Below are 26,787 nucleotides of genomic sequence, written 5' to 3' on the forward strand. Positions count from 1 at the left end.
GACAATGTCAGAATCATTTGTTGTAACTTTTGGTGATATTTGGTGAAAATTTAAAAGGTAATGACATATCCAGCAGCATTATCTGCACTTTATTGTTAGTGCTAATTACAGAGTATTTGTAGAACTAAACTAATACATGGTAAAAATTTTATTTGGAGTCACACATGGCTCTGGCTCTAATGCTGCTGGTTTTCATTCTGGAGCTCTTTAGCTCTACAAAGCTCACAAATCACTTAACTCGAGACTGACAAACAACATTTTTTCAATGAAAAAAAGAAATAACACATGAAAATGCTAAAAGACAGTTTATTAGCAGACACTCATCAGCCAGAAATAACCTCCTGAAAAATATCTTCCTGAAATACACCATTTGATTGGCAGTGTAAAATAAGGCAAAGGGCTTAAGATAATCTTTTTTTTTTTTTTTTTTTTTTTTACAGATTTGCACCAACAATAAACTGTTATACATTCACTTGTTACTGTAGTTATGCTTTTGATCTGTCCGTATACCCACAAAACCAAGAAATCTTCTTTAGAAGGGGGGCAGGGACTGACAGAGTATTTACAAAAGTAATACTCATCATAATGCATTAGCTGTTTTGGCCAAAGATTGGCTACACCTACATAGATTTTGACCAGAACCTAAACAAAGGTTAGATTTTGGCATTGCAAAAGCCAACACTACACTGACAAAAGTTCATACAGTTACCATCACCAAAATTATTAAAGGTCTTAAAAAAGTATTATAGAGTGTATAGATTTGAATAATATGACTTCCCTCTTTTCTCTAGGCAAATACAACTTTTGTTACCATAAAATAAATTTCCAGTGAGCTGCAAAGGACATAACAGAGCTAAACAGCAACTGCTATTTTATTGGAGATTACCCATAGGTTGTTCAGAGAATCTAATAAATCTACCTTCGATGGCATTAAAATGACTTTTTCTTTAATCAAGTGTTTATTTTGGTGTGTTATACACCATTTGTAATCACTTCTGGTTGTGGCATGTTTACCATTTCACAGCTTAAAGATGAAACAGTAAACCAAGTTGATTTTAACTAAATTTTAATTCTTTGAATCCTTGTCTGGGTTTTATGTTACATTAAACTCAACATTTATTATATTTAATATTTCCATGTTTTTTTTTTTTTTTTAACTCAGATGAAAACCTGGAGTATTTAACCTCACAACATTTTGTTCCACTGGTCCTGTATTTAACATGTCTGAAAGTCTAAAACATGTTTAAATATCTGATTGCTTAGGACCTAAAAACTGCAGTTTTTTTTTTTTTTTGCAGTTTTAACTAGTGCACATTATATGTAGTCTGATCTGCATCATGTTGCATATTAAAAAGAAAGAAAGAAAAGAACAACATGACTTGCCAGTTGGGTTGTGTGTTGGGAATAGCAGTTTAGCCATGTTGCACAAAGGATACGATAGCTGCAGCTTTCTTGTGTATATATTTTTATGAAAAGATGTGCGGTGGGGTTAAAAACATCTAAACAGGTAGTTCAGTACTACACATATAAACACACAGCATGGGTATGCTATGGGTAAAAATGTCCTCAGCTTGGATGGCTAACTAGGTGGAATGCAGCTCATTTGTACAGGGTCTATTATCCCATTGAGCATCAAAATGAATCTGGGATAAATAATCAAAGAGCTAATTTCCAAAATTGTACATATCCATTTATATTAAACAAAATCTTACCCTAACTCCAAAGCACCAAAGAAGATCAATTCATCACTCAAACATAGCTATTTGCACTTTTTAAATGCTGCATCAATAGTTTGCAGTCATTTCAATTTTTTTGAGACGTGTTGGTTTTCAGCTGGTGGATATTTTGTTTTGGAAAGAAACTCTTCAGTTACACAACACTCTACACTGATATTACTGAAAGAACAACAAATGACATCAAAAAGGAAATAACCATCACCAAGAAGAACTGAATATATATATCTATATATATATATTTATATTTTAGAAATACATAGAAAAATATATATTCATCTGAATGCCCATTATACAATTTTACACAGTAGAGTCAGAAAAAAGCCTATATGTTGGTATTGAATAGCTATGATATATACAGAGGGGATGGGTTGCTTTATAATATTATGAGGTGGTTAAAGTGGCAGATAAAGAAGTTTAGGCAAACTCGTTATCCGTTTCTTGCTGGAAAGTCCAAATTGTACATGACTGAAAAATGTCATATGTAATATGAAAAAAGTGTTTATCTGTTTTTTGTTTTTAGCCTGTATTTTTTTTTTTTTTTAAATTTCCAATACCATCGACTGGTAAATCAGCAACACTAATAGATATTGATAGCAACACTTTATACCCTGCATTTAGACACCCTATTGATGAAGGACCTACAGCACATGTATGTGTTAGGCAAAAGCACAAAGTGACAAAGTTAGAAGTATAAAATGCTACAATAGGCGCACACAGCTTCCAAGTGGGCAGCACTTGACACATTTAAAGATTTATAGTATTTGTAGTGTTTCATTTAGTTATATTTAGTAAAGCCATTCACATCAAATATCTGTATTAGTATGCACTGATACATAGAGGTATATTGATGCCTAACTTGCCCTAGGTCAAACAGTAAATGCAAACATTTTAAATCATGAAAGGGTTTGACTGTGAACAATTTAAGAATACCAAGGACTCAAGCTACTACATTTATGAATATAAGATAAGGGACTTGGAACGCTTTTCTAAATTCAGGTATGTGGTTGAAATCTATGGTAAACTTGGTGCTTAAACAATAAACAAACATTTACAAATGCTATCTGACCTAGAGTAAGGCATATTTTTAAAGCCTGTTCAACAATAATAAATCTTTTTAGAAGCTTAATGTTTACAGTTTTAAATTTCTACCTCACCATCTGCTAGTAGTGAATAAATGCTTTGCATTTTAGGACAATTTAGAGTATTTAATACAACAGCACACAAACTGTCTACAAATCAATATAATCTGGTAAAAAAATGTAATTAAAGTGTTTTTGAGTGAAATTTGGTCTCTCTGATCTCTCTGCTAAGACGCAAAGACCTATTTGAGCATGTGAGTAAGGACTTGTATGGTAAAATTACAGTTATGGTAAAAATGTAGTGGAATGTGACTGAAAATGTGACGTGAAGCAGTCACATAATTCTTAAGTCAGTATAAATCTTTAAAAGGCTTAGAATAGTTAAACATCAGATAGTCCATGTAGTAGAAGTCATATACTCGCTGTCTCTCCAACGCGCCAACCTGTGAAAAGTAATTTTCCGTGATCTGCATAGAGGTCCGCTTGTCACTTGGGTTCCTGTCTTTAAAACTGGGCAGTGTGAGGTTAGGTGGTGCCCCAGCCAATCGCAAGAGAAAGTTAGACTCTTCTTCCATGTTTTCAAACTTGCCGATAAAGTCGTAATCTATGAGGCAAGGGTTGCACAGCTGATTTGCCTGCTCCCAGTGGATGTCCATTCCCACGGGCCGGTGGACATCCAGCAGGTATTGGACAAATTCTTTAAATGTGACCCCATTTCCTGTCTTCAGGGCTGCTTTTGATGGGTTCACCCTGTATTTGGAAATGATGGGTTTCCCAAACAGGGAGTGGTAGTAGTTGTTGGGATTTTCAAACTTGTCCCGGTAAGCTGACACCATTCTCTCCAAGGGCTCACGGACAAATATGACTTTGGTGTAGGTTTGCAGACGGTGCATGATTCCCTGTTGGTCAAAGCTATCAAGCTTCTTGAGATGCTGCCCGTAGTGGACTGTATCATGCTTAATACTCTGAGTGTTGGAGGCCTTACCCGCCAGCACCATCAGGGTTCTCTTCCAGTTGGAGCATCCTGCCTTGGGGACCTGGCAGTATAGCAACTTGTACTTGTCCTCCACAAAGATGCTTTTCACATGATGACGTGTGATGGTCTTTGAAATGCTGCTTTTGTACTTGGCACAGATTTCCTTCATCAGTTGCTGGCGTGCTTCCAGGATACCGGAGAGCTTTTGCCAGCTCTCAGGAGAAAAAAAGCCTGATGTAATGGAGGAGGACATTGGGGATGAAGAGGAAATTGAAGATGAGGATGAGACTGAGGATGAGGAAGATGAGGAAATGGTATTTTTGGTGTGTCGAATTGGGGGACTTGTTTTTAGCAGTTTGCGTTGTCTTTTCGTGACATGAAGGGAACCTATGTCCTGCTCCTGAGACCCAGGGGAGCCAGTTTTTCTGCTCTTCTCAAAATGTGGGAACTGCATTGGAGGGATCGCGCTGGACAGGATGTTTTCTGTAACTTGGAGGTCCTGGAAACTCTCAGATTTGCCTCTCTCGCGGTCCCGAGTGGAAAGTGTCTGTAAAACAATGACAAAACAGGTTAGAGTTGATAGCTGCAGACCTCTTTACACTAAACAAACAAGAACAGTTTCAGGTGGCTATGCAAAGAAGAAGCATTAATATAAATATTTTTTATTTATTAATATGGTATATATTATAGCTTCAATGTCAGAAATATACCCCAGATTTTTTATTCTTCAACTAGCCACTTGATGGGGCTGTTTCACTACAGCTTAAAGGTCTAACTTTGGTACACACAAATGTCACACACTGCCCAATGCCATCTATGACCTATCAATAAACTGAGCTGTAATCCCATATAAATGTCTTATAAACACTTAATGAGGAATCCAAATTAGAATCATCTACTGCCTGATTACTATCAGATGATGCCCAAGGCCATCACGCATTCTGACATTTTATTTCAATTAAATGCTGTAATGGCATCATAAAGCCAATGGACTGGATGTATAATTTTAATTTTACAACAGACAAGGTGATGAGACCACCATGAATCTTGGTTCATCCCTCTCCAGACGTAAATGGTCATATTCGTTCATCTGGAGGGAGGAAAGGTGGGGGGGAGGTCCTTGTGTGTTTAAGGTGAGTGCAAGGCAGATATTGGTACACATTCTTCAGGGTTTACACCGGTGTAAGTCTCTCTGGTGCTGATGATCACAGCAGAGAGAGAGAGAGAGCAAACAGGGGTCAGCTGAAAGAACATAGTAGGAACTACCTGACCATTGTAGCTCATATTATGAAAACAGTTTTGTACATTTTCTAAGCTACAGATCTATATTTAAAGTGGATCCTCACATGTTTTGTTCATCAAAGAGTGAAGCCATAGACCACGTATTGTTTTGAATGTCCATATGCGTACAATGTAATATTCATAGCAGGTTGTCATTAAAAATAGATGATGTATCTTCATTTATTTTTTATGATATAATTTATTTTATCTATGATCCAAATGGAAAAAAAATGTGATTATTTTGGCTAATTATCTAAGTGTTTGCACTTCCTTTTTCATCCCCAACGATTTCATGTTGCTGAAATTTATTGAAAAACGTTAAATCTTGATGATCAGTCTTGCTCTTTTATCTTAACTTTCCCTTTTGTGCATTTTGTTTTAGCAATTTAATTGGTTGTTAATGTCTTTTTTCCTTTTAAAAACTTTCTCATTACTTGATTAAAACTGGCTTTTAAGTGATATATTCTTTCTTTTGGTTTTTTAGCATTTTACCATCTCTTTTGCTAATTTTAAGTGAACTCTATTCTTTTTGTTATGTATGTTTATTCCTGATAATATTTGTGCTAATGATGAAAAATATAGCACATTAAAGCCGCAGCTCAAATCCTCATTGCCTTTTATAATGATGTTTAAAACATTTAGAACACATTTTGTTGTTTATTCAAACTTTTCAAAGGTTTTAATTCTGCTTTATTTGTTCAGATGAGAAAAATTCCAATTACTTTAATTCTAACTTGTTTTTGTGCAAGTTACTGTCTAATAAAAACAAGAGTTGATGTCAAAATATGAAGTGATGTGGAATCACAGGGAGGGATAATCATAAGTAATAATTTCTGTAGTTAATACAATTCAAAAACCCTAATAATAAAAAGAAATGGATGAATGTGAGGGTTTTCCTTGTTAATGACCTAAAACACAGCCACATCTTTATTTATATATTACATCTACATAATCTACATTATGACTAATAATATACAAATGATTGTATTGTTCCTGCCCATATTGATTGCATCAATTAAAAATTCACAACATAGATGGGGAAAATGCATGTGAACAAATGTGGAGGTGTAGGTTACAGTAACCTTAAGCTTATAAAAGGTATGTATGTAAAAGGGTGTGCTAACTGCCCTTTCTCCTCTGTGCCCAGAGCTACCAAACAAAATTTTGTTGTGCGAACACAAAATGGCAATAACCTTCTTATGAGTTTGCAAGATGCATCTGCAGTTTTTAGGCAATCAGAGTCAGGAAGACCATTATGTATTTGTTTTAACTGCTTGTTAATGCAAATACCTAAGCAGACAAATACTTGGAAACAACTCAGTGCATGGTGGCATGACAAAGACAAAGTGCTGAAGTTTAAATCTAGCATCAGAATTGGGAAGAAGATTTAGGAGACTTTGAACATGGAATGATTGTTGGACCCAGTCAGATTGGTTGGAGTATTTTAGAAACAACTGATCTGCTGGGATTTTCCCACATAACCATCTCTAGGGTTTAGAGAGAATGATCTGAAAAAGAGAAAATCTCCAGTGAGCAGCAGTTCTCTGAGAGAAAATGCCTTGTTGAAGTCACAGGTCAAAGGAGAAAGACGAGACTGCTTTAAGCTGATAGGAAGGCAGCAGTAATTCAAATAACTACCTATTACAACCAATGTATTCAGAGGAGTGTATCTGAACACACATTTATCCTTCAATTAAATGTGCTACAACAGCAGCAGAAGACTACACTGGGCTCACCAACATTTGACAATAGAAGATTGGAAAAACATTGCCTGCTTTAATGAGTCTCGGTTTCTACTGTGACATTCAGATGGCAGGGTAGGAATTTGGCATAAATAACATAAAAGCATGAATCCAGCCTGCCTCTTATTAATGGTTCAGGCTAGAGTTGGTGGTATAATGGTGTGGGGGATATTTCCTCGGCACGTTTTGGCCCTATTAGTACCAACTGAGCATCGCTTAAATGCCACAGCCTGAATGTTGTCTCTAACCATGTCTGTTCCTTTATGACCACAGTGTACCCATCTTGTGATGGCTGCTTCCAGCAGGATAACCCATCATGATACAAAGCTCAAATCATCTTAAACTGGTTTTTTGACCATGACAGTGGGCTTACTATACTCAAATGGCCTCCACAGTCACCAGATCTTAACCCCTGGGATATGGTGGAACGGGAGGTGAAGCCAACAAATCTGCTCCAACTGTGTGATGTCATGCCAGTATGGATCTCTGAGGAATGTTTCCAACACTGTGTTGAATCTATGCTATGAAGAATTAGGGGAGTTCTGAAGGCCAAAGGACCACCAATTAACATCCGTGTTCATGTCTCTAAAATACATATATCGCTGAATAGACAGAGTTGATAGTAGGATAGCATAGAGGAAGCTGCTGAGCTCCAACAGAAACCATCTTCTCTCATCTAAAGATTGCAAAGAAGAACCTTTACCCTTGACGCCTCTACTGGGAAAATGTTTTGAGGACTTATGAAACAGCTGAATTATTTGGGAACGCTAGGCAGCACTATGTCTGAACCTTTGGAAGCATCATTCCAAAGGTGATGCACAGTTGAGAGAGCATTACAATTTTCTGCTTTTCTGCCTCTGGGCCTGGGCATTTTGGCATCGTCACAGCGAAAATGAACTCCCACACTTAAAACAATATATTAAAGGATACTGTCATGATGCCAGGCGATGCAAGCGTAAGCGTAAAATGACCCCAAACATTAAAGTAAATCTACAGAATAACTTGAAACAGGGCAAACAACAGAAAGAAAATCCACCTTTTGGAGTGGCCCCATCAGGGACCTTAATCCAACTGAGAAGCTGTGGAATCAAAAGAAAACAGTTCATGCCAAAAAATACGGCTGAATAGAAGAGGTTATTTAAGGAAGATCGGTCCAAAATGGCTTCTGAACAATATGCAAGTCTGATCTTGCAGTTATAGAATGGGCCACCTGTTTGATGACTCAAAACGAGATTTGACCAGGTATTAAATCAAAGGGTTAATTTATTGTTATTATTATTATTTTTAAATATTGTGAATATTTAATGTTAAATAAAGGAACTCATATTTGTATGTTACTATATAAGCTTAAGCCCATGTGGATGTCTGTATTTGTGACTTAGATAAAGAACACAATGTATACTTTTTACACCTAAAAAAATGCTGAAAATAGTAAAACAAAAAGAATAAATGCAAGAAAAAAAATTTTGCTGTGGGAGAAGAGAGGGAAAAAAAACTCCAGGTGTGATAATACCCCGAGGAAACTGGCCTAGTGCAACTGGGATCGTTTACTCACTAAACTCAGCTTCAGTCTGACTGGCTGAATGCACAGTGTGAGGTCAGCCTTTCTACACAGATGCTATCAGACACGCTGAGAGGTACAAGGCTGACAATCACGTTTTTTTGCAATAGATAACAGGTGGGAGCAACCTGTGTGTATGTGTTTTGGGAGAAATGGAGTAAACACATACCTCTCTGGACTGCCGTGGAGTACTTCCAAGCTTCACGCCTGGAGAGAGAAGAGAAAAAAGACAAGAAAATCAGTGCTTAGGCAAACAACATGTATTTTTGTCCTCATAGAAGAAGCTGGGAACCTCAAATACACCTCAGACAACCTCCAATAATTTAGTGCTTCTGTTCAGTTAGCACATCTTTCATCCCGAGCAAACTAACACTGCTTTACCGATCCAAAGAGGTAGGATAGGTAATATTATCTGAGTAATGAGTTGCCACCAAGCATGAATAGTTGGCAAATGAGCTGCGCTCCATGTAATAAGCCCTTTTCAGTGAAATGTGGGAAAAAAAACCCCTAAACAAATAAAACTGAACTTTAACTGAAAATGAGAGATCCAAAAAACCAACAAAGCAAAGTAAAAAAAAAAGTTTAAAAAAAAAGGTCAATTACAAACCAGAAGAGAGAATGACACAAACTGAAAGATACATTTTGTTGAAATTCTAGAAATCAACAGGAGAGTGATGGAGACATATAGACTGGTTATGTGGCAGCCTTGGTGACAGGTGGGATGTGTATTGGCAGATGTGCAGCAGCAGGACAGACGATGCGTTTAGTGGTCTGTCTCCAGCTGGACATCTCTTTTTCCTTAGGTACCCCACCCCTCACCTCACTCCCTTTCCCACCCCTCCCACCTGATATGTAATCAGGCTGACAGCTCTGAATGGGGCTGCATGGCTGCTGATGGGGTGAGCGAAGACACCTCTGCCTGAGTGGCTTGTCACTTCCAATATGAGGATGGAAGTGATAGGAACCTGCATGGGGGTGGGGGTGGGTGGGGGTGGGGGGCTGAAGATGCAGGCCACAACCTTTCCTAAGTGATGAGATGTGCAGAGCCCTATCTCACACATCTCACACTTAAACACGCCTCAGTGGGGATAGAATAAAACATGTTGCCTAGATGCAGTGTTGTTTTAGATTAGTATGCACTAGAGAGCTCTCTGTTGCTGTCTGGCTCTGTGTTGAATCTTTGTCTTCATTCTTCTGAATGAGACACTGGAGGAAGAGGCTAAGGAGGAAAAAGAAGAGTGGTGGACCAGAGAGGCGGCATGTGACATTTCCTGATCGTGTTTGGGTGCTGCCAAAACATTTGATCACTTAACACTAAAAAGAGCAGGATGGGCATCTCGAATTTCACTTTATATTGAAAGACGAACATATAAATATTTATCGTAACACACGCAAATATTATTGTCAGGCAGACACATCCTAGCACAAAAATAGCAACGGTCTTTGAGAGTCTGTTGTTCTAAAAAGTGAGCCCCTGGTAGCACCGAGCATCTTGTCAAGACACATGCGTGGTTATCGATCTTGAAAACCCCATCAAGGGAGTAATTGAAATCTCCAAAGGTTTAATTGGTTCCTTCTAGGAGGTGTTTTGTCTGGCTGTTGATACATATTTGTCCAAGCTTGTGATGCGATGACTACATCACCTTCCTGTTTCGTGCTGCACACTCAGTCTGAGAGAAAATGTTAAACCTCTCATTGTATTGTTTTAGTGAATCATTAACAGAACTGTGAGGCGATAAGATAAGGTATGGGAAATTCTTATGATACATAATTATGACACTAATAACATTTTTAATATTGCTCCCTTATTTATATAATTTGTTCTGCAAAGGCAAAGGCTGGAGAAACATGAAAAATGAAGTGAAACAAGGCATTTAAGCCTAATGCCTAGAAATGAGCATGAAGGATAATTTGTTGTCATGTTCAGCACTTGTGAGTTGTTGAAATTGATTTGAAAATGAATCTGACATGGCTTGATTTGATTAAAATGCTGTTGCAAAGAGGGTTTGAATTTCAGTGCTGAAAATGCAATTCTCTCAAGTTGGGAGTCAAAATTACATTTCAAGAGGAAAAACATTTTCCCATGACAGCGTATAACAGAAACAAGTAATATGACATTGTAAACAGGATTTCAGGAGGATTTGTAAACATCATTTATCTTTGTAGTATGTATTTGGTTGTGGCTAGTAGTTGCTGTTTGATTGCAATTTCACACTCAGTAAATTCTACTCAGTATAACTAAGCTATTGATTTTAACTCCTGTGCAGTGAAACAGTAATTGATAATTGTGATACATTTAATGCACCCTTTAAAATTCACATATAGATATAAAAGCTTCAGTTGATGCCCATCCTTTTTTATCTCCCAGAAGTTATATTAACTAATCTGATGAATCCAGAGGTCAAAACTGTATCTGGATTTGTTAATGTATACTGTGTCATTCACAAAAGGGACTTGCTACAGCAGTACCACATGCAGGATAAATGCTTCAATAGGAAATTCTATACTGGGGAGAAAAAGTCAACCAATAAAGTTAAGGTTGTTTTTACACCCAGATATTAAATGTCACTTTCTGGTAGCTCTCCTTTTGAAGCTCTAAAGTAAGCAAGTCTACATGCAAGATATGGCATTTATAGCAGAGATCAAAAGAAGTCCTGTGTTAAGCTTTGCTTTGATTTTCAGGTATTTGACTGTAATTTTTTTGATGATAGAGAACTATTTAATAGCACAATCTCCTTTTGAGTCTTGTCCTCTGTTGCCCTCTAAAATAACCTTGAGCCGACACCTCTTTTTCACAGACAAAGCCATGAATATTCATGCAGACAACCCAGCATTACTGCAAGGATCCACATAAGCAAAGGCCACATCATTAGCAGATCCATTATCATCCTTCCCTCTCAGATATCCTTATGCAACTCTCTAACAGAGACATACATCAAAGATTATCTTTTTCCCTGTCACTGCCACCAAGGAGGAGCAAAGGACAAAAACAATGCGAAATAATGAGCTTGTTAAGTGAAGGATTGTGGCCCTATGTTCTGGAAGAACTTGTTAAATGCCTGTTTTTAACTAGTGAAGGGCCAGGAGGGTGCTAAAAGCCAGACAAGGCGTGCCCTTCTCCAGCCTACAATTCAGACTAGTGATGCTGCACCACTATAAACCTTTCATTAGTCATTCAGCACACTAAGGCACTGTGACCCCAACCAGCTGCACTCCTCTCTCTCTCCCAACAAACCACCCACACCTGCACTCTGCACACACGCTCCTCCTCCACTTGACTCTGTGTGGGAATACAAGGCTCTGGTATGCTGGAAAAACGCTTGAGAATGGTGGTATTAGGCTTTGAGCTCTGGTCCATTGATGTTTTAACTTGTTGTGGTAAGAGATAAAACGATGTTTAAAATCCTCCAGGACTGGGCCAGAGAGAGCAGCTGCTTGGGGGGAGGAGGAGGTGATGGGTGAGCAATCAGTGAAGCGAGATTAAAGATGTGCTTGCAGAGACTCTCTAAAGACCAAACACAGACCATCTAGAATTTGTGTGCCTTGTCATCTGAAGATTAGCTTGTGAGAGGAAGCCACACAAAGCACAGGTTTGGCAAAAAATGAATCAGTAACAGATTTCTAATCCAACCAATGACAACATACTGTAAATGAAGAACACACACACACACGACAAATGATTTCCTCTAGTTTAGTGATACAAACCACGTTCTCTTTTAATAACAACATCTAAAAACTTTCAGTATGAGTCCTACAGGAGGACATTACACAGAAATTTAGCCTGTCTGAAAAACTGATTTGAAACTATATTATCATGGTCATTTTATGCCTTTATATAGAAATCAAGGAAATGTGGTCGACAATGACACATCAGTGATATAAAGATCCCATAAAACTAAACAAGAAGCAAAGGGTATGTTTGTGTGGGAAGCACACTACTAATGTCGACAACTGGTCTGAAGCTTTGACATAGCTGACTTAAAAAAAAAAATATATCTATATATAAAATAAATAAAAACAAAACCAACAAAAAACATGTCATTTCACCTCATAAAACAAATAAAACAAAGGAAGTGCCAGAGCATCACCTTCTGTTGGACTCAACAATTCATAGCCAGTCTCCTAGGCTTTTATTGTAGCGGTTTTTATTTTTTCTTTATATGTGTTTGTAGTTTTCATTACTGTGAAAATCTGACGAGCTGGTGATTTCAGTTTTCCCGGTTGAGCATTGTGTGGGTAGCATGGTAGTAACATTTTAAACTCCTTTTCCTCCAATTTTAACCTGTGAAATATAAAGCCAGTCAAAATGTGGAACATTGTCTCAACATGTAGGTCAAGGGACAGAGGATAAAAATGTTTTACAGTGCCAAATAAAGTGGGACACTATAAAAACAACAGACTCACATATTGTACGTCATGGTCTGTGTCTTAACTGCTAAACTAAAAAGACTCCACATGAAAGCAGTAGGACTAAAAACAATGAGGATAAATTCTATTTCCAACAATTTTAATGAGTTTGTTTTTATACAAAAAAATCCCAAAACAAAACAAAAAGGAATCTTTAAGACTGACAGAAATGATGATTTAATTTATATCGTTATATAGAGAAATATTGACTGAAGTGAAAAATTATGATAAGATTTTTTTCCATATTGCCCAGTTCTGGGTCCAGGTCACAGAGACAGCTAAGCAGAAAAACAGACCTTTCTCTCCTCAGCTAACGGCTCTAAATCTTATACAAGCCAACAGAGATGACGCTCTGTCCCTGAAGCCACTATAGGCAGCTGAAGGTCAAATGGTGAGGGCACCCGCCTCCAACTGCTGAATGATCGACAAAGCTCCTCCTGCGGGTGCTGGGCCCACTGGAGGGTATACATAGACTTTACCTCCCCCAAGGACCACAAAAAAACAACACAATCATGAACACAACACAATCGTGTTTAACATAATAAAGAAAGCCTTTGTGAAACAGATTTAATGGAGACAGTGCCACTGTGGTCTGCCAATAATGGCACAAAATATATGTTTAGTGGTCTAAAAGAATGTCTCAACAGATAAAAACATCAGAAGATGCCATTCTTTTGGATGGAAATATCTGTCAAGTTGCTTCTTATTGTCATGGTCCTTGGATTTTTTTTTTTTTTTGTTATTGGTTTGGGGTTTTGAATTCTTTGGGAATTTGAGTTTGAGTTTGTTTGGATTTTTCTTCTGGTTTTGGAGGTTTTGATTGACATGGTTGTTAGGTTTTTTTTTTAAACTGTCTTTTTAGTATATTTGAGTTTTTTTTTTGCTCTGATATATTTGAGTCTCTTTATTTTCTTTATTGTATTCTTTATTCAGCTGTTATTATGGTTTTCCTCTGTTTGTCTTTCTTTTTTGCCTTCATCCACCACTATTCTCTTATTTCTGTCTTAAGTGTCTTAAGAGTGAGTGTTCGTGCATCCGTGTTCATTTTGATTCTTTTGAATGTATTTTTTTTTTTTTTTAGCTTTGATAGTGGGTTGTTTCTTGTTTCTAGTTTTGGATTTTATATCTTTGTATGTCTGGATTTCCTTCACCTGTGGCTCACTCTCCTTCTGTTTAAATCCCCAAATAATCCTTAGTCTATAATTCTCTGCCATTATTCTTTGCCACAGCACCTGTTGTGGTTTTCCATGTCTTACCCCTCGACCATCTGAATTGGACTTTTGTCACTTTTTGGACTTTGGTTTTTACTAAAATAAAAGACTCATCTTTAATTGCGCATTCAGCCTGTGGTGTTCTGAATTTGGGTTCACTACACATTTAACATTGACACTTAGAGACATTAACAGCAACAAAAATGTTCCATTTTTGTTTCTTTTAAACAAAAAAAGCTCCTGAATCATTGAAAGGTTATATGGCGTCAGAGTTGAAATAGCTCAAGAGCCATCTTCATAGACCAGATGACAAAGTTTAATTATTGTTGCAGTTTTGCAGGGTCGTATCTTCTTTTGTATTACATTATTTGGCACTTCACTTATTTTCTTTGTGTCCTAATTGTGCTATTTTAGCCTTTATTGTTTGTACTTTGTTTCCAGTGTAGGATAATCACGAGATTCAGGGTCTGTAATTTTTGCTTTGACTTCTCTCAGCTTTGTTGGAAGTCCTTCTCTTCAAAAGGTTATCGAAAGCTTTGATTTGTTAAAGTTGCTTGATTGACACTTGTTGATATTACCGTGATGCTGATAATAATGCCATGATCTTCTGACTTCCTTGGCCATTTTAACTGCTCTTCAAAGGGCTCATACAAGGATTTACAGAGTTAGTTCATCAATTACATGTTGTTTACAATGCCACATGAAGGCTTCCCTTCCACAACTGACCGAAATCAAGGTCAGCTTCTGCGAGGCCTTGTATATCATCAGGAATGTGCTCTCTCATCAACTGAAATTCGAATGAAAATGATGACACTCCCTCCAACTCCCAGCCATGTTAAATCATTGTGCCATTCATGTACCGTAAATAACACATGGTTTGGCTCATAATTGTCAACGGCAGAATACAGACTCAGCATACAAAGTCTCAATCAACATTCAGTGAGATGAAACCCAAGCTCCGCTATAACGTGAGGCTGCGGTGCTACGCTGACATCTTTGCACTATTTTAATGGCACTTTCTGCTCTGAGGCAGTGCGCCTGCACAGCTTGTGTACTTTTGCTTTGATCATATTGCCCCAGTATGAGTTTATGACTGGGTTAAAAATGCCACTCTGGGAAGTAGCAAGTTGTATTAAGAGTATTTTTTTTTTTTTATTCTGAATTCCAGTTCGATTTTATTGATTATTTGGAAGCTGGAACTAAAGGCTGTAATTTACTTTATGCTATTAAAATTATTTTGAGTTGTCAACGGAGGACCCTAATCTTTTTTTTTGTTCTTTTTTACTCTAAACTGATACACTGTTTAGCACTTTAGGAGTAAAACTGCTCATACAGATCCCAAATAATATCATACTGAATTTAATGATAAAGAGAAGCTGTCTCTGTGGGGCAGTGGTAATATATATAAATATGATATGCTTCAGTCTCAGGCTTCTTTTTCTGTGCAATCTTCAGATTCTTTTCTCATGCTGTTAACTCAGGCACAGAACACAGCAGGAGGGGAAATAATGAACTAGGAAGATGGGATGCTGCTGAACGGGGGTATCAAATATAGCACTGATTACCGTTATGACAATTCTTTTTGACAACAATATATTCTCAGAGTCGATCCTACTTAGGGTGCTTTCAAGGTTAGAAGATGCAAAAGCTTCCTAGGGCAGATTTCCATGGAAACGGAGAGCCAGTGAGCTGTGTGTGGGGGTGTGGTGGGAGGCGGCTTGTTTTAATACCGTGTAGAGAAAAGGGCCTGGCAGCTTGCGTGAGGAGGGATGTGTAAACAAATGCTACCTGTCAGCTGCAAGCTCAGGGTTAAGTGAATTATCTGGGCCGAGACAAGCTGCAAAGCGGCTTTAATTGGCACATATCTTATTTAGATGCTGCAGAGCTCTTGAACTATAGGCACAGTGCACACACTGCAGTACTCTCTTTATGAACTCCCTTGCCAATGGCAATAGGATGCCTATGGGATACAAACATAGTAAGCATTTTTTTTAGAATCCTGAAATTTCGTTAAAATTTCCGTGAAGTCCTTTGTGCCGTCCTGAAAGTTAAACAGGAATGGTTAGATAAAGAAAAGGATTCCCGTGATGATTATAACAAGACAACCTTTATACAGGACTTCACCATAATCTCTATATAAGATATTTGGACAATGACAAAATTTGCAGTTTTTCTTCTGCAAATGAAAAGAGTGGATTTTAACTCAAACAGCAAGAACATAATTGAAGTGTAGACTTTTAGCTTTAATTGAATTAGTTAAAAAAAAATCTTGCATTAACTGCATTAACTTGCATTAACTGTTTAGAAATTACAGATATTGCAGTATATAATTCCTCAATTTCAGAGGCTCAGAAGTATTTATAAATATAAGGATTCTTTACTATACTTGGTAGAAAATCCTTTGCAGTCAATGACTGCTTAAAGTCTAGAACCAAAGGACATGACCAAATGCTGAATTTTCTCACCTGAGATGCTCTGCCGGGTCTTTAGAGCTGTTACCGTCAGTTGCTGCTTGTTCGTGACATTCTCTGCCAAAACAGAAGTTTTGTCTTCAGTAACTGGCCATTAAAGAATACTCTATTTTTCTGTGTTGAAATACTCTTGGGTTGCTTTTGCGGTTTGCTTTGGGTCATTATCTTTCCCTGTAGAGGTCATTTAAATTAAATGGTTTCCTGGCACTGACCTGACTTTTAAGCATAGTCCACAATTTTCAATAGTGTTAAGGTTTGTGTCGTGGTCCTGGGTCGGTGACCCAGCGCTTTAAGTTTATTATTATCATTTTCTAGTTTATTCTGATTTTGTATTAGTTCTTTGGGTTTGGTCGTCGTGTTTATTATCCCTACCTGTGTCTTCCCTCTGTGCTCCGTTCGGGTCCCCGCGTTTGTGTTGTAAAATAGTCCGTGTGTTTCCTGCTTTACTTTGTAGGTCTGTGTCTCATTATGTCCATTAGTTCCAGCTGTGTCCCCTCCTGTGTGCCATTTCCTGATTACCTGATGTGTGTATTTATACTGTGTGTCTGCCTGTGCTCCTGGTCGCGTCGTCTGTGTTTCCCAGTGAATTCTCTGTGTTACTCGGTGTTAATTCAGTGTTTCTCCGCGTCTCTCTGCCCAGCCTTCTTCATCGGCCATCTCTGTATATCTCTCGGTGTCATTATGTTATCTGGTTTGTTTGTTAGTTTTGCCCAGTTTAGGTTTATGTTCAGTTCTGCCCTCACCTTTGTTATTTTTCACTGTAAATAAAGCTCCACTCGCATCTCCACTGCCATCTGCATCTTGGATCCTCATTCATTCAACCACACGACTGCCACCCCAGCCGTGACAGTTTGGCGCTTGGAAATGCCATTCCAGAACTCCAAAACCAGCTTTGATGTGTTTAGAGTCATTGTAATGTGTCAGCTGTCTAGCTGTTGAGTCTGACCATAAGATTTTCCTCCAGAAGGCATTTGGCTTGTCCATGTGGACAGCTGCAAATTTCAGTTAAGCTTGAGGGTCTCGACTTTGGAGCAGGGTTTTTTTTTTCTTGGTTGGCACCCTCTCAGTCCACGACAATGTAAAACTCTGCCTTTTTTTTTTTTTTTTTTTTAGAAGAAAATACCCTCTTTCTCATATGAGACCTCTGTAAACACTGAAGTTACTTAGTGTTAAATTCATTAGAATCTTAAAATGAGTTTAAGGCTTCATTATTTTTTCCCCCAAAACTTATTTAATACAGCATGAAGTTCTTCTTGCAAATTAAAGTAGACTGTAAAAGTCAAATTCTAAACTAAAATTCTACCATGTGTGGAGATGACTCCAACGGCGCACCTTCTGTTACAAATATTTAGAATATGCAGATGACACGGGGAGTCCTCATTAACTCTGTTGTGGCCTATCAGGAAATCAATTATGGGTTTTCTTTCCTTCCTGTACCTCATGGTCATGAAAACAAAGGAAATGCTGATCAGCTCCCCGTCTACAAACCCGTGTTCTATCATTCACATCACAAATTCACCTTAAAAAGTGACCTCATTTACAGCAATCTGAAATAACCTCTGTTACGACCCGGCTCAAAGCCGCAACATAAAAGAAGATGAATACCAGGTTGTGGGTGAGAAGAGGCTTTATCTTAAAATGGACAACCAGGTTGGCTAAAAATGGCTGGTGCCACTAAGGCAAACACAACAAAAGAGATGGACAAAATGGTGAACGGCGAACTAAACTATACTGGGAAAACTAAACTACTGACCCTGAACAGAAACACAAACCTGAACACGAATAACGGCGAGCAGAAAACAGATGACGGTTGGGCAGCAGGATTAAATCATCTGTAAACAAAGTACAGCCCTAAATCCTGTATACCATAAAGTCAGACGTTGTGTAAAGTAAATGTATTTACTTATTTGCTGAGGTTAGAATCACAAGCAGAAACACATTCTTAAAATTTGACACACAGTTGACCAAGACTTGCTCTTCCCACTCATATTTGTTGGGATATAGCATCTTCTGCCCTTTGTGGAAAGCATGCACAATTTTCACTTCACTCTTCTACTCTGCCTCCTGCTTATAAAGGACAATCACGTACAGAAGGACCTGCATCAGCAAAAGCTTTATTTCCCTTATCCCCACTTCATGTTACATTCAAATAAATAAATACACAGCAAACAAGATCTCCAAAACATTTTAGAACTTGCATATTCAGCTAGTTTGGGCACATCACTTAAACATGGGAAAAGATATTGTTTCCGTACACTGTTGGACCATGGACAGCTCCTGGTGCTGAAACAGAGGCTTGCTTTTCCTGAGAGGAAACTTTACCTGAATAGGAAACTATTAGCTAAAATTGGAACTGGATATACAGACAGACAAACTGTGTTGCCCTCAGTTTTCATGATCCACCATATTTTTTTCTTCCTGATGGCTCTTAATAAAGAAGAGGTGATGGCTTCGACTGCTTGCTTCAAACAAATACAAAGTACTCAGACCATAATTGCGTACCCTTAGTGGAATATTTTTATTTTTACAAACTCATTTACAGCTTTGTGCACTAGCTCTGAGAGGGATTAGATCACACGCTTGATGACCCCTTTTAAGTTTTTCCACCCATATTTTTCATTTCTTCTAGATTAAAGTCAAAGCGTAATCCTTTTATCACGACCTGTTGGTACACTAGTGGCGTGCTGAGGTGCTGTGATCAGATGCTGCTATGTCTTCGTTAAGCCTCTGTGCTCCCCTGTTCACCTCTATTTGCAGTGAGATTGGGAACTGGAATTGGCCCTGTCACTGTTTACGCTGGCCTCTCATTTGAGTTAGCTTCACGTTCTCTTACACACCCCTTGTTTTGCTGTCAGAGCACTACTGATTACAGCTGGGACTGATGAGTCCAGACATGTGAGTAAAGCACAGGGACCTTGGCTGAATACTAAGTGAATATTTAGGGGGCTGCCTCAACATATTGGTAGATCAGCAGCTTTGGTATTCGCCCTGTGCCTACAGTTTATGTCCATACATCATACCGTCATGAAAAAAGATAAAAAAAAAAAAATCCTGAACCAAGTGCAATCATTAAAATCCCACTAAGATCTTGCCCTGATAATTTATATGCCTTATTACACTAAAATACATTAAAACTTCACAAAATTTGTAATAACAACAAATGCATTAAATGCAACTAAAACTAAAAATTAGATGATAATAATTTAATGCAGTGTTTGATTTGTATGCTGTAGTCAGACAAAGGATTCATGCAGAGAAAATCCACAGATTTTAAAATTTACACAGCTACTCTGGCCAATATTATTGCTTTTCTGAAATAACTTTCGCTCTATTGAACTAGATTACTTTCACTATGACACATAATTGTAATTATTTGGAAAGACAGAAAATTATGACCTGGGGCAAATTTTAGCTGCTAACATTTTTAGCATAGTTCAGCAGTGAACGGTTGGGACTTCACTTTTTAGTGATCTTGTAGTTGCGATTGTTTTGTCCACGACAACCTACGAGCTAAAGATTACATCACAGCCTTGTAAGGCTGGTCAGCATGCAGTAATTTGAATGAAATCACAGGGTTGTAAGAACATTCCTTTAGAATCGCATATTGTGCTGCTAACAATGACCTTTATCCCTCCCCACTACTTCAGAGAAACATGTAATTGGAGTTGGGAAAGCAGCTTAAGAGTCTTGACACTAAAGTGTAAACAGCTCAGATTGATTAACTGTCATAAGAAAACATGCATTATGAGGTGGGAATAGCAGGACCGTCACCTGGGTTTATGCCTCCAGGAAACCTTATTTCTCCATCAGTCATTCTTAAGCCATCCATTCTTAAAGGTTAGTCTACCAGCTCACCTTTGGGCTTCAGCCACCCCACAAATAAGAACATTCCAGGCCTTCACAGGAACTCCTGATTAGCTTCAAGCACTTTCCTGTTTTCCTGTTATTGGCTTCAGTTTTCCACTGCATCCATTCCATTATTATTCTTTCCCCTGCAGATGCTGATCCTTTATTCTGCCCTCCCCTAAGTGTTTTATCTCCTCTCTTCCATTGACTCCCCTCCCTTCCTCTTTAGTGCATCACCTCTAGCTTCCAGACTCCAACCTATAATTTCCTCTTTCGCCTCTCTATGCCCTTTGTGCTGCACTCCAGCTACATTCACGATAACCGGTAAAAAAAGCAAAATAGCACCAAACAATAAACAGAACCACAGACCTACAACTTTTGTATAGCTAGAGCTACAACTGTTACAGCAGCAGATTTCTCACTTTGTTCAGTCCTGCACAGATAATGAAAATAAAAGTTCCCTTCGTAAATGCATTTCTTCCACAGAGGCCTGTAGTCTCACAGTGCTCTGTGTAGTTGGGCTCTGACAGGCAGTGAAGTGTATGTGAACATCTGAGCAGAGCAGCACTTACTCAGGCCCTCACAGCTCTGTGCTAAAGAGAGGTGTGTATGTGTGTATGAAAATGCTGCAAAGGGCTGTCACATTGACTGACTGACACTCCCTTATGCCTGAAATAACTCTTACACACGTCAGGTGGATGTTGCCCCAAGGTCCCTGGAGCTCAGATGTCATTTAAGAAACGCAGCCTACATACTGCCGACTACCAACCCACTGCTGTGCCTATTGAGGAGAAAACAAAACAAGAACTAAAGCGGCACTGCTGGGGCAAATTCTAAGACTAGATAAGACCAAAAATTGCTGAAAATGTGCAGCTAATCTGTCATTGCTTATGCAATTTCTTTTTCTTTTTTTCTTTTTTTCTTTTTTAACACCAAAACTCTGAAATGACTGATACACTGCTTCAGGATGTTTTGCATGCCACACTTAGGTTTGTGTTCTCCAGTGCAGGGATCCAAACTAGCATTATGTTCACATCATCTGTCTAAGCCTCTGCTCTTTGCTCTGTACTGCCTACTGCACCAATAAGCAGAAGCAATACAAAAAATCTTCCTGTCATGAATCTGACACCTAGCAGCTGACTGCAAAACATTGCCGAGTAAACCACTATGGAGTATGAATTCAGTTTGCAAGCATTTTATATTTTATTTCTTTCTTTTGCTTTCCATGCAAAGCACCAGGCCAGGTATTCAAATATACAGTCTTGCTCTGACAATTTGCTGAAAACCATCCATAGGAAAACATCTTCGATCCAACAGTACACTCCTGGTCTCAGACTGAGTCTGTCTGATTACCTGGTTTCAGCATTTAAAATACTCATTGAGCCCCAAGCCCTCCCTCGTTCTGCTATCTCAGACTCCTTTCTTCTCCCTGTCAGGGAAAATGCCAGAGAGGTGCAGTGAGAGCCGTGCTCTGCTCCCAGCACTGGTAATTTGACAGCGAGCAGAGAGGGTGCAGAATAATTGGAATAGCATTTGCGTGTCAATGTGACACTGACGAAAAGAGCTCAACATTTAACGTCAGAGGAAAAAGGGAAAGTCAGAGATTCCTGGAATAGATTTCACAAGTTGTCTAGAAGTAGTGGGTTAATCAGACAAACTAGACAACTGGCCTTTTGTCAGAGCTGTTTGTGTCTGATGCTCTGAGAGAACAGACTGGAGCAACAGCAAATGATGATTCTGGCCAAACAGTGGTCTTGTGAACAACAAGCCAATTCTGGCCAGAGTTGGGAATTGGTGATGGTTTTAATTGGACTCAACTCAGTGGGACAGATGCATTCAGAGACAGTTGGATGATATGACTGGCAGCTTTCATGGAGTGATATTTTTCCGAGTGATGTGTCACATAAATTTCAGCAACAATGGTGCTTTCGTACAATTTAGACAATAGAGGCTGGCAAGTTGAAGAGACATATTCATTTTTCTGAGCCTGACTTTGTGTTCCACTTCCTGTAAGAAAGGTCTACATGAAAAGCTCATTGCGTAACTTATCATCAAGAGGAAGACAAAACTTTACGACTACAGGTTACAGCTCATAGGATGGTGCTGGCTTTCCAGGGAGGACAACTTTTTGTCCCTCTTGTCATACTGGCTGCTGCTGCCAGTCTTGGAACTGTGGGACAGCAGTGTAATGAGCAGGATTACCAAGGGAGACTGGCAGGAATAGTATGGTATCAAAGGAAATCCAGTCAGTGAGGGATATTCAGACAGCAGTCCCATTCTTTTATTCATTGCCTGCGTGCCCAGAATGACTCAGCTCACTCTCCTGCTGTCAAACCCTGTCATTATCCATTAGTGTGTTTCTGTCTCGCCAGGGACCGCCCACTGCTACCGCTGGCATGCACGAGAAGGTGAATTAATGTTTGTGTGTGCGTGTGTATACGTTATGATCAGGTGCACATATATAGTATGGTGTGTAGTCATTTGTGCTTGTTCACTCTGTGTACACACCTGAGGTTAGAGTTTGCCCTCGAGACTGCTGGTAGTGGGCAGGTTTTCTGCCACGATTGTTGTAACACCGAGACTTTGCTAAGCGGTATCAAAGCCTTCATTAAGACTATTCAGAGAGATGGAAAAGATAGATACCCTGCATGTGTGTGTGTTTATTATTTTTAACAATGCCATGCATAACTTCTATATTTAGCATTTCTGCCCTTACATAAGGAAAGTGTTGTTAATTAAATCCTGACTAAGTGCTCTGACAAGTGGGGCAGCTATCCCACCTTGGCTTTGTCTAAATTGGATGGGTAGGAGCCAGAGAAAAAAAAACAATCAACCAAACTAAAAACTAAAGAAAACAAAACAAAAAACTGAAAACAAACATAAAAAACATCTATTAAGTTATAACAACACAAAACAAAATTTTGTGTTGTTATAACTTAATACATTGAAAATTCAAGTCATTTTTTGTCAATTTTTAGTTATATTCTTAGAATGGAAGCTAATTACTAGGTCCCATAGAATTTGTCCTCAGCAATCAAAGTTTTTCTATCTGTATGACAGACATTGTGTCACCTATCTACCTTAGGAAGTTTGGTACAGTTCCTGCATCCATTTCTATATAACTTAAAAGTATATGTATAATCTATCCTAATTGGCAAGGTGGAAATCTGTGCAAGCTCTGTCACAACAACCTTTATTAAACTGCAGATGGTTCTTAAATTTCATAACATGTAGGTAGAGTATATCCAACTTTTTTTATGTTGCCCTGTTTGTGACCACTATTTAAAACATGTTTGCAAGTTATTTAAATGTCCAGTGCCACTATTGCTGGGAGTGCTGAGGCATGCTGTATCATTGTATGTAATATACACAAAGGCAAATTTCTGCAAGGCCAGATTGCTGAAATTGTAGTAGCAGAAAAAAAAAAAGCAATTTCGTTTCATCTTGCTGTACAGGAAAAAAACTGATTCATCGAGAAATGCACTCATGAGAATTGCAATTCTGTCAAGTTGCAATTTCATGTACCCATGTGAAACTTCAGTTTGTGTTGTGACTATATGATGTAAGGGTGTGTGTGTGTGTGTGTGTGTGTGCATTTGCGTGTGTGTGTGTGTGTGTGTGTGTGCATTTGTGTTTGTGGGTGTGTGTGTGTGTGTGAGAGATAAGAAGGCTAAGGAGGCTGGGCCTTAGGCGTTCCTCCTCTCCTCTCTGCTGTGTTCCCTGAGGAGGGCAGGCAACGGGCCAGAGCTGGCAGGCAGGTAGAGATCCAGATAAGACGGACGGAAAGAGAGAAGGGGATGTGTGCATCAGTGCGTGTGTGTGCACGTGTAAGTCAAGGTGGGAGGGCAAACCTATATCTTGTCAGAGAGAAAAAAAGAAGAGTAAAATCTGATGAGGGAAAGTCAGGAAGAAAGAAAAGTAATGGAGGAGAAAAAACCGACACACGCAAACACACACATACATGAAGGCACACACATAGAGAAGTGAGACAGATATGATAGAAAAAAGCAAAAAAAAAGTCTTGACAGGTAACAGAGGATCAAGGAAAAGAGAGCGATGGAGTGAGGCTGAGATGTAATAGAAAAAGGGACAGAGACAGAGTGATGGAATCAAAGGGTGAGAGACAAAAGGGAAAGAAAGTGAAGAAAGAAACTAGCAGAGAAAGAGAAAGAGAGCATAACTGAAATGGAGCGAGGGAGTTTCATGTCAGTAGTGAATTCTTTCAGGCCTTCTGTGTCCAGCTAAGCAGAAAGTCAACTTTTGCCATCTGTAACACACAACCTCAACGCAACACCAGTGATGGTGTGATCCCTTTTTTCAGTGAAAAGTAGAGCTATATGAGTAAGTACATTTATTTTGATAACTCCAAATCTGTCATCTAATTAGCTACTGGCTGATTACAGTCAGAAATAAAGTGGAGGGTATATTAAATTCCTGCACCCTGACTGTGAGGAGTGAACAATATCATCATTGGAAACGATGATACCTATACACTGAACCAACAGTTTTCTAGATGACGTATTTCAAACTGGGCTGAGTAAAAGAAGGAAACTCAATGCAATAAATAATGCCACTAATTACTTTACATTAAGTACAGTTACTGAAGTGGTGAAATGCTTTCTACACACACACATATCCACATGGATACATAGACATGCACTTAAAACTCTTGCCAGTTGTCTTGTGTTTTATTATTAATCAGCACCTCACATCATGTGTGTCATGTTTTTACAAATCTCTAGTGCATATGTGCTTCCAACCATATTAAGAGTGACAAAAAATGAGCTCAATATATTCATTTAGTCTTTATAAACTAGGAAAATTAAGAAAATTGTGTAATTCACAAATCTCACTCTAACTTCCAAAAGTTTCCTCAAATTTAATTTCTTACATAATGCATGTTCAAAGGATAAATCATCAACCTATTAAACTACTTGCTGAGAGATTATAAATGAAGGAATTGTTTTTTTATTTTCTATTTTTCCTGAAAATGACATTCACAGATGTGCATTTCCCACAATTCAGATTTTTTTTTAATACTCTTAATTATTATCTTTAGTTGTACGTTTCTCTTGTTTTGTTTTGTTTCTGTTATGTCCACTGACTTCTGTCTTTTTTGAAACAGAGCTGTCTGTCTCCAATGTGTTTCAGGTTTATTCTGTAACACCTCCAGATGCCTCATCACATACACCTGAACACCATCTGGTTGTCAGTGGAGCACACATCCAGCTTGAGAGTCCCTGCCATTTGGCCACTGAACCGCATGCTGAGTGGGTGCTACTGTTGCGTTTTCTTTGGCATCGGGTAGAATTGTGTTTTTGCTGATAACCTGCTTGCTTAGTTAAACCTTTATCTTTTGTATTAGCTGCATTTGGCCTTGGAGACCCACTTCTGCCTTTGACATTATTTAGCTTATGTTTACTGATAATTACTGGACTGTAAATGAACGCCATTTTATTGCTACACTGAAAAAAAAATGCAAATAGGGATTTTGGCAAAGGGTTTTGCTATTACATTGTTATTTCCCATGGTACCTATTAAGAAAAGGTTGTAACAATATCATTCAGTATATTCTCAGTAAAAAACAAACACCCACACTTGTGTGTTATGAGCACCCACAGGAATGAAAACTGATTTAAATATTTACTTTAAGATGCAAGGCAAGTAATGTAACAAGAACTCAGTGTTCTAGTTCCTAAAGAAATTTCAGAGCAACTGCAGACAGCCAGCATTCAGTGCCACTGCTACATTGTAATTGTGTAGAATGAAAACCAAACAAAGTGCTTTCTCTCCAGTAGTCAACAATGTATGCTTAGTTTGTTAATGTACAGAGCTCTGAGGAATGAAGGCAACCATCCAAAAAGAGCTGGTGTCAGAGTGGGAGGCTGATTTACTGAAAGTGGTGCATGCTATTATAAAATTGGGTACTCTTTGTCCCATAAAATGATTCAGTGCAGCTTTGCCATGTCATTTGTCACAGATTGTCCTTTGAAATGAAAGAGAGAAAAATAAGAGCTTCTGTTTTACAATTTAATCACACAAGGACAAAACTCACTTTTCTGCAATTGCAATCACTTGTCCATCTGTACATTTAAAGCAACAAGCTGTTAGTGCAAGTCGAGAGAAACTGACTGAAAGTCAGAGAAATATTGCCCATTCTTTTAATGGATTAGTAATAAAATTCAGGCAGGCAAAGGTTAGATGGAGTTAATAAAGAAAGCAGAGAAATGTGAGATAACACCAAATAAGTTTCACAATGCATCATAACTTTAGAGACTGGATCACATATAATGGTGGAAATGTTTTGAGAATGAAGTTTGCCTTTATTTCTGGACATTTTTAGAGAGGCAGAGAAATGTAGGTCTAATGGACAGATAAGCTTCACTTTGTGTTGCTGTGTGTTACAGAAAATGGACACTTTAATACTTAACTCCACACCCAGTCATCTTAGGTTAAAACTATGTAGCTTCCTCAACA

The 26,787-nt window shown here is 38.4% G+C and overlaps 1 protein-coding gene across 2 annotated transcripts in view; it reads right to left on the reverse strand.

Moving 5' to 3' along the window:
* Nucleotides 1-290: 290 nt before the first annotated feature.
* The window catches only part of chst8 (carbohydrate (N-acetylgalactosamine 4-0) sulfotransferase 8), a 409,028-nt gene continuing 382,531 nt past the window's right edge, over nt 291-26,787 (reverse strand). The window contains exons 3-5 of one of the 2 annotated variants that reach the window (XM_025907668.1): nt 16,459-16,521; nt 8,545-8,582; nt 291-4,338 (exon numbers count right to left, since the gene is read on the reverse strand). In XM_025907668.1, coding sequence (XP_025763453.1) covers nt 3,166-4,338; nt 8,545-8,582; nt 16,459-16,521 — 1,274 coding nt within the window. In that variant the 3' untranslated portion in view covers nt 291-3,165. The remainder of the gene's footprint in view (nt 4,339-8,544; nt 8,583-16,458; nt 16,522-26,787) is intronic. The other variant, XM_005447671.4, reaches the window with a different exon arrangement.

The sequence above is a fragment of the Oreochromis niloticus genome, linkage group LG1 (assembly GCF_001858045.2).
Source record: "Oreochromis niloticus isolate F11D_XX linkage group LG1, O_niloticus_UMD_NMBU, whole genome shotgun sequence".
Classification (NCBI taxonomy): domain Eukaryota; kingdom Metazoa; phylum Chordata; class Actinopteri; order Cichliformes; family Cichlidae; genus Oreochromis; species Oreochromis niloticus.